The sequence below is a fragment of the Benincasa hispida genome, chromosome 12, assembly GCF_009727055.1.
Source record: "Benincasa hispida cultivar B227 chromosome 12, ASM972705v1, whole genome shotgun sequence".
Classification (NCBI taxonomy): Eukaryota; Viridiplantae; Streptophyta; class Magnoliopsida; order Cucurbitales; family Cucurbitaceae; genus Benincasa; species Benincasa hispida.
This window is the reverse complement of record NC_052360.1, coordinates 10,800,550-10,808,631: the sequence shown is the minus strand read 5'-3', so window position 1 is coordinate 10,808,631 and position 8,082 is coordinate 10,800,550. Positions and strand designations below refer to the sequence as shown.

Below are 8,082 nucleotides of genomic sequence, written 5' to 3'. Positions count from 1 at the left end.
GGTCACCGCAGCGTTGTGTGTATTTTGCATCATCGTATAGGAAAAGAGTATAGACTTAGGAATAAGCTCTATGGACACTTTTGCATTCAAAACATGTGTCCTATAATTAGGAGCACTACATTTCCATTGGAAAATGACTTGTCGTGTATGGTTGTAACATGAACGCATAGTCTGACGCTGACTAAGGTTCCCTTGCGGTCACTCTTAAGGGTTGCAATGAAAACATCTCCGCATTTTATCCATTTTGCCATTCATTTATTTCATGTCAAGGTTTGTCGCATCTCTACCTTTCATGCATATTCTCATTGCGCTGTTTGTTAGATAGGATAGGAGTAGGATTAACGTAGCAATATCCCCTCCATTCTTTTATTTAAACTGTCGCATGCACATCACTGCAAACATATAGTTACAAGTCCCTATGTTCGACCTCGGATTACCCGAGAAACTTGCATTCATGTTATACTTGGTGTGAATGCAAGAAAACTTGTGGCAGGATGCATGATAATCGCATACATTCGTTAATGAAATTTTCATTCCAACGCATGACCATCGATGCATGACTATCAACACATATCTTAGGAACATGCATTGCATACCGCGTTCAAGGGAAGTTGGTTGTCGAGTAAAATTGACTTCCAATTTCCCATCAACAACCACCATAATATGGAGTAGGCTGTTGGATGTTGGACAGATCAGGGGTCATGTGGTGAGTAGCTCTGGAATCCATATACTAGTCTTCATCCTGATGGTTGGACCTGGGAGCAGGGGATGCAATTATATAGGATAAGGATTGATTGGTGGTTGGAATGGTTTGAGCAAAGGGAGCTTGGGGAGGGTGGATGGTCCTGTATTTGGGGTTATCAATGTTGTAGCATGATAAGGCTGTATGACCAAGTTTATTGCAGATTTGACACTGAGGCTGATTGGAGGAATTCGATTGTTGGTGAGGGGGTGGTCGTTGAGCCAGGGCAGGGGATCGAGGAAAGGTATGGTCAGCAACATTAATAGGAGAGAATAGGGGATTAGAAAGAATACTTAGGAGAGAGGGGAGGGCCTGAAGGATGGTCTACTGTTTTGTTGCCAATGTGGTCGTCGAGGCTGAGAATGTAGAGAAAGATGGGCAACATTGGCTTGGACGAGTTGAAGTTGATCCATGGAAATCTGTGTTTCCAATCGAGAATCATATGCGATAAGCAGGCTACGAACATCAGCAATGGAAGGGCGGTCAGTTCTGTTTTGAATAGAAGTCACAAAGGGATTGTACTCATTTCCGAGACCTTCAAGAATGTAACCGAGATGGTCATGAAAAGACAAAGGTTCTCCAGTGGCAGCAAATTTATCAGCAATATCCTTGATCTTTGCTAGGTACTGGGACACGATAGTACCATCCTTCCTTATTGTTTGTAGTTGAAATCTCAGTCCCATGATCCGAGCTGTTGAAGATGACTCATAGACCGTTCGAAGATCTTCCTAAATCTCCAATGATGATTCATAGCTGACGATTTCACCCATTATATCTTCATTTAGGGAGGAGTAGAACGAACTGATAATAGTGCGATTGCACTTTTGCCAATAAGAAAAATGAGGGTTGATGTGTGTCTATTGAGGATCGAGATATTTGGGAGGTTGGGGATAGGTGTCGTGGATGAAGCTTTCAAGGCCATGGCCCATGACTAAGTTTAGAAGTTGATTTTTGCAGAGGAGGTAGTTAGAATCATTGAGTTTGACGGTGAGGAATTGGGACATGTGAGGGAAGTTCGCTACTAGAGATTGTGGAGATGGGAGTGTGGAAAACAGATTATGTGGTACCTGAGTCGAAAATGGGTGGTGGGCAGGAAAACCGGCATACTAAGGATGAAGGGGCAGCGGTGGATGACCGTATTGGGGAGGGAAGATTGGGTTTCGAATGGGAGGAGGAATTCATTGAGTAGCAGGTGGGGTAAACGATGGTGAGGATATGGAGATGTTGGTTGAAGGTGGGACAGTCAAGTGAGTACCTAGATTTGATGTCACCGGCAGAGTGAAATCTTCTTCTGATGTTCCTGAGCTTGATGCCATAAAGGAATGAGGGGTAGGATGCTTATATCTCTGATACCATGTAGAGAAAAGAAAAAGCAATAGAGGAAGAAAACAAAATTTTGTAGACGGAGAGACTCACTACGATGATAATTGTTATCGCAGTGCGGATATTTATTTATGTATAAAATGCCACTTGGCACATAACGACAGGGAATGATAACAACCAAGGGAGAGAAAGGTAAAAACTTAACAACCAAAATAGTGAATTCTGAAAGCTGAAGAAAAAACGGAAAATTTGAAGAATTGGACGTCTATTTTATCAGCAGGAAATCTAAGATCGAACATGGCCAAAGAAAAAGGAAGTTGATCTGCTGAGGAGTATCCAGTTTTTGCCAAAGAGTTTGCTAAGCCATGTAACATCCATCAGGAAATATCTTCAGTAGTATAGATATTCAGTTATTTGAAATTTGAAGAGAAACTTCTACATCTAGAAACTAGATCATTATTTCTGTCCATTCGAAACATAGTACATAAAGTACCAATTAAAGTACCATCCCAAAAGTTGATCCAATCTTCTAAAAGAATAGAAAATATATTATTTCATTAGATTAAAAGAAATACAGAAATGAAAATATAATATATATTAAGTAGGTCTCATAACTTCCCATAGACTTTATTTGAGCTTCACAGAGATTGGACTCCTCACCATGTGTTTGTTAGATACCCATATGAGATACCCTTCACTGAATTCACTCGTTGTTCTAACTAAATCATCCCGGCTGAATGTTACCGAATATGTCACTTTTTCAATCACCCTCGAGAATTTCAAATTGTTTGGTGTAACCTTCACTGAAACTCCAATTGGTGCCTCAACAATGGCGGAATAAATTGAGTTTGCATCACCCACATTTGTCACTGTTCTATTAAACATCTGTGAAGGTCCCAACGTCACAGCAAATGAAGGATAATTCAAATCCCCTTCTCGTATTCTTGATATCGTCGAACAAGTTACTTTTCTACGAACAATAATCGAGACTTGGGCATCACTATACAAACCGCAAAGATAAGGAATGTAATCATCAGGCTGAATGTCATAAACCAATCCTGGGTCAGCTGCTTTTGATGGATTGACATGTCCAGACCCCATAGCAAAAAAGTTCGCCGGTTTCAAATCTTGATCCACGATTGGTCTGCCTTGACGATTTCTTACATCTGCAGAGGTCATAATGGCAGATTTAATGGCAGCAGGGGACCAATTAGGATGAACACTCTTGATCAAAGCTGCAATTCCACTTAAATGAGGACAAGACATTGAAGTTCCTGAGATAACGTTGAATGTTGATTTTTTGTTTGTGTTGTTGTCTAATGAGAATGGCCAAGCTGCGAGAATGTTGACTCCAGGGCCTGTTATGTCAGGTTTCAAGATCCCAGGGCTAGGGAGGCAGGGTCCTCGAGAAGAAAAAGAAGCCATAGCAGGGGAGAAAGTTGTGGCTCTGCTTCCAATTAGAGTTCCTTCAAATGAAATTGATGCCATTGGATTCTGTGATGAACGTATATATGATTTGATTTTGAGTCCAGCTTCATAGCTTACATGGGTTGCTGGAAGAATATGAGCTTCGGCTAATGTACTGAACTCATCTGCTTTTTGGTTTATAATAATCATGGCAGCTCCACCAGCATTTTTCACTACCATCCCTTTTGCAATTCTGCCTATTCCTCCTCCTCTTTCACATACCACCATTTTTCCTTTCACATTCAGGTTTGTAAGTGAGCCTTGAACACAAAATTCAGACCCTTTGACTCCACTGCTACCAGCGTATACAAGTGGTAAGAATGATGATGGGAAATCTCTTGGCTGGAAGAGAGATTCACCGACATGGACTTCACCATTTCCAAGCCTTGCTAATGCCATAATTGTTCGATCGATAGTGCTTGCTCCAACGGTTAGAATCCAAGGTGCTTCATTGGCTAATGTGCTTTTGGAAGGGCCTGAATTCCCAGCTGAACAACTCACAAAAATTCCCATTTTAATGGCTGCAAATGCGCCTATGGCAATATTGTCGATATAAAACGGTCTCGAAGGGGCACCGAGGGAGAGTGAGAGAACATCGACACCATCGTGGATTGCAGCATCTAATGCAGCGAGTATATCGCTACTCGAGCAGCCTTTTGGAGAACAAACTTTATACATTGCTAGATGAGCTAAAGGTGCCATTCCAACTGCCTTGCCTCTTGCATTTCCCAAAGCTTCAGCACCCTCAACGAAAGTGCCTGCAGCTGTGCTTGCTGTGTGTGTGCCGTGTCCATTTTCATCAATTGGCGATTCCCCCATCAAAGCACTATTAGCACGATTGAAAGTTCTTGCACCAATCAACTTGTTATTACAAATGGAAGCACCAAACTCGCATCTTCCTTTCCATTTAGCTGGTGGTTGTGGCATTCCATCATCATTAAACGAAGGATGATCAGGAGAAATTCCAGTATCCAACACTCCTATAATTACTCCTTTTCCAAAATTTGAATCTTTCCACAATCCAAATTGTTGGTTCAACCCCAAATATTCAGGAGTATGAGTTGTGTGCAAATTCAATATGGTTTCAGGCCTGGCTGAGATGAAACCCTCCTTCTCTTCCATGGCTTTAACTTCTTCTGTAAGTCTTGCAGAAAAACCACTCATTACATTTCGAAATGAATAAAGTAACCGCGACTGTTCATTCGACGTCTTGATCGTTTCTGGTAAGAATGAGGTATACCAACTTTCTAGATCAATGGCATCACCCAAAATCCTGAGCTCTGACTCCTTCACGTGGACAATGTAGGTCTGTAGTTTGATTTGGTTGGAAGTACCTGAAAGCTCAGATTTCATGGCAACAATGCCATGAAAATTAAGCAAGAAAAAGATACAGAAGAAAGGAAGAACCATGGTTTACTGAAAAGGTACTTTTCCTTATACGAAGTAGTTTTTGGTTCCTTTGTGTTTCAGCACTCAAACATTTTTATAGGGAAAAGAAAATATGTTGTTAATGGTTGATCCTAAGATTTTATATATAGAATATTTGATAAATATACTTTAGTATATTTACATTATTGGTGACTATTCTTCATCTCATCAAAGTCTTTGACTTCAAGCATATACAGATTGGAACAATTTTTATATATCTACAAATAAAGCTTCTAATTATTCATAATTTTATAAACAAAGATGCAATCTATAGATGATCTTCTTCCTGCATTCTCAAAAGCATAGTGCTACCGTTTCTCCCTATTTGTGTTGCCTCTTCCAATGAAAAAACAAAACACTACAATTTGAGTTCCATAGTTATCATTACAAAAATATCTGGATGCAGGATGAGTTCATTTGTGGAGCCCCAATCCCAAATTATCATGTGATAAATATTTCTTTTTTTTATAAAAATATACTTTATATAATATGTTTTTCTTTTCATAGTGAAAGGTGATGCATGAAAATGGGTATGGACTGCAACTATTTTTCTTTTCATCGAACATAAAAAAAATTATTAAATGATATTTTTTTAGTTCAATAATATATACATTGATAGAGACTCAAACTTCTTTATTTTGGTTGAGGTTATAATTTTCAAGGTGTTGGTTGATCTATGCACGGGTCTGAAAAACAATTATTAGAAGTTCTATGATATATTCGTATTTAGGTCACATTTACCAATCTGTAATGAAAAGATGTGTAATCGTCATGAGATTCCATTGATAGATCAATCGTAATGGGTCTTAATTACAAATGTAATTAGATTGTTTTTTATCACGTTTACCTAAATAATTTGCGAAAGTAATCTATCTTCTTATTTGTACCGTTATTGTTATCGTTTAGGGTCAATTGTTAATAGTAACAGTAACGATAGCAGTAATTATGACATTTTTATAATTTTCCATTGTAACAATAATAGTATTAGTAAAGATAACGGTAATGATATTGTTGCATAATTTTCAACCATAAGCGGAATGAGCACTTTCCACTACTCATTAGATTGCATGTTTTAATTACAGATATGGAGATGGATCTCATATCTCATTATAATTACGAAACACCGATAAACCATCAAACATGGGCTTACTTTTCATATGTTTGATTATTATGTTTCTAGTGAGGTAAACACGGCCTTAAATTCAGTAAAAATATTAGAGATAAAGGACATTTATACCGATGCGAACAATAACTCAACTGACCTATAATATGGTTTACATTCACGTTGTATTTAAAAAAGTACAAATATTATATGCTTAATTTCTTTTTCCATTTACGATAAAGATATATACGAAAGGATTGTAAATGACTAAATCTTTGACCAATGCATCATTTCTACTACAACAAAAACGAAATAGGAAGATTTGAATCTCCCACTTCGAAGCATGTTAGTTTTTTTGCCAATCCATTATAAATGCACTAAAGAAGTGCCAATTATTTTATAAAATATTGGTAATATCGTTTAAGATAAATAGTGTTACCCACTTAAATAATCCTTCTTAATAATAAATTAAAATGAAATACAATAAAAAAAAAACATCACGTCTAATAAACATGTTTACATGTAGAATTAGTTAACATGACTTATATTGTAGCCTCCTTGATTCTTAGAATCTTGTCAATAGCTGTATGTTATCTCAGAAAGGATATATTCCACACCCCCCCACCCCCGCGTTGATTATTCCAAACACTAATAAATGGTTCAACATATGCATTGCCATTATAAAATAGAAATTGTGTTCAACGTGACTTTTATTTGAAAAATTTATTAAGTGAAGTATTAGTTAAGATTGTTTGCAAAATTTATATTTACAGCATAGAAATTTTTAGTGGGCAACGATTTTATTTTTAATTTTTAATTTTTGGAATTTATATTCATTTTCTTTCCTATATTTCATACTATGTTTTCAAATTAGTAAAATTTAAAGGGTTTTTTTTCAAATATAGAAAAATAAATCAAAATATTTATAAATAATAGTAAGATATAACAATCCATTTGTGATAGACTTCAATAGATAACGATAGACTACTATCTATGTCTATCATAATACAGATAGACACAGACAATAATCTATCACTGTCTATCACAATTTATCACAGATAGATTGTGATATTTTTCTATTATATGTAAATATTTTTAGCACTTTTATCATTTAAAATAATTTTTCAATTTTAAATTTGAAACAAGTTTTTGAAAATAAAAAGAATATAGTTTTCAAAATTTAATATAATTTTTAAAACATTGGTGGAAAGTTTATAGGTGGAAATTTGTCTGCATATAAATTTCTCTATGTTGTCCACTTTCAACTTGTTAATTATATATATTATTATTGAATACTGTTAGGTAGGAATTAAACGTCATTCTTTTAAACCTCAAACCTAAACAAATACATTTGTAATGCTTCGTTCCTTTGACTATTACTTTAAAAGATAGTAAAAGTAAGAAGTACGGGTTGGTCCATAAGGAATCTATGTTTGTTTAACCTAATTTCGAACTCGAAAGGGCAAAATAGGGAGTTTTGTGTTTGTAAAGAAAGTTAAGAAAAACAAGAAAAAGAAATTGAGACATTCAAAATGTAGAGACTCGATTTTATTAAATTGATCTAGTCTAGTTTAGGTATCCTCTTAATATTTCTAGGTATTCTTTGGCTTTTGAACAATTAATGATTCTTGATAATAATGTACATAGTCCATTTAAGATTAAGAAGTGATTTTATTGATTAAGATCAAATACATAACTTGGAAAGACCTAGGTTACAAAGTTTGATTATTCTTGATTTTTAACTGAACATGGAAGATTGTGGAAAGATTATTCAGGATAATCTTGTATCCATACATCAATATGAATTAGTTCTTATTGTAGAAATCAAACACATTGACATGCCCAATTTCAAGCATTCATTGTATTAAAGAATTTTGACCAGGATACTAAAATCCAATACATAGAAATTAATTCCACAATCAAGAACAAATTTTCAACAAGTATTGATTACGAAATTGAATGAGAAATTATAGAATGTTATAGTCTCATACCAAAAAGATTAAGATTTAATCTAAACTAA

The 8,082-nt window shown here is 35.7% G+C and overlaps 1 protein-coding gene across 1 annotated transcript; it reads right to left on the bottom strand.

Annotated features, from left to right (window-relative positions):
- Nucleotides 1-2,692: 2,692 nt before the first annotated feature.
- Nucleotides 2,693-4,933, bottom strand: LOC120092436 (subtilisin-like protease 4). Its single transcript, XM_039050524.1, has one exon. The coding sequence runs from the start codon at nucleotides 4,883-4,885 to the stop codon at nucleotides 2,693-2,695; it is 2,193 nt and encodes a 730-aa protein (XP_038906452.1). The 5' UTR covers nucleotides 4,886-4,933.
- Nucleotides 4,934-8,082: the final 3,149 nt, after the last annotated feature.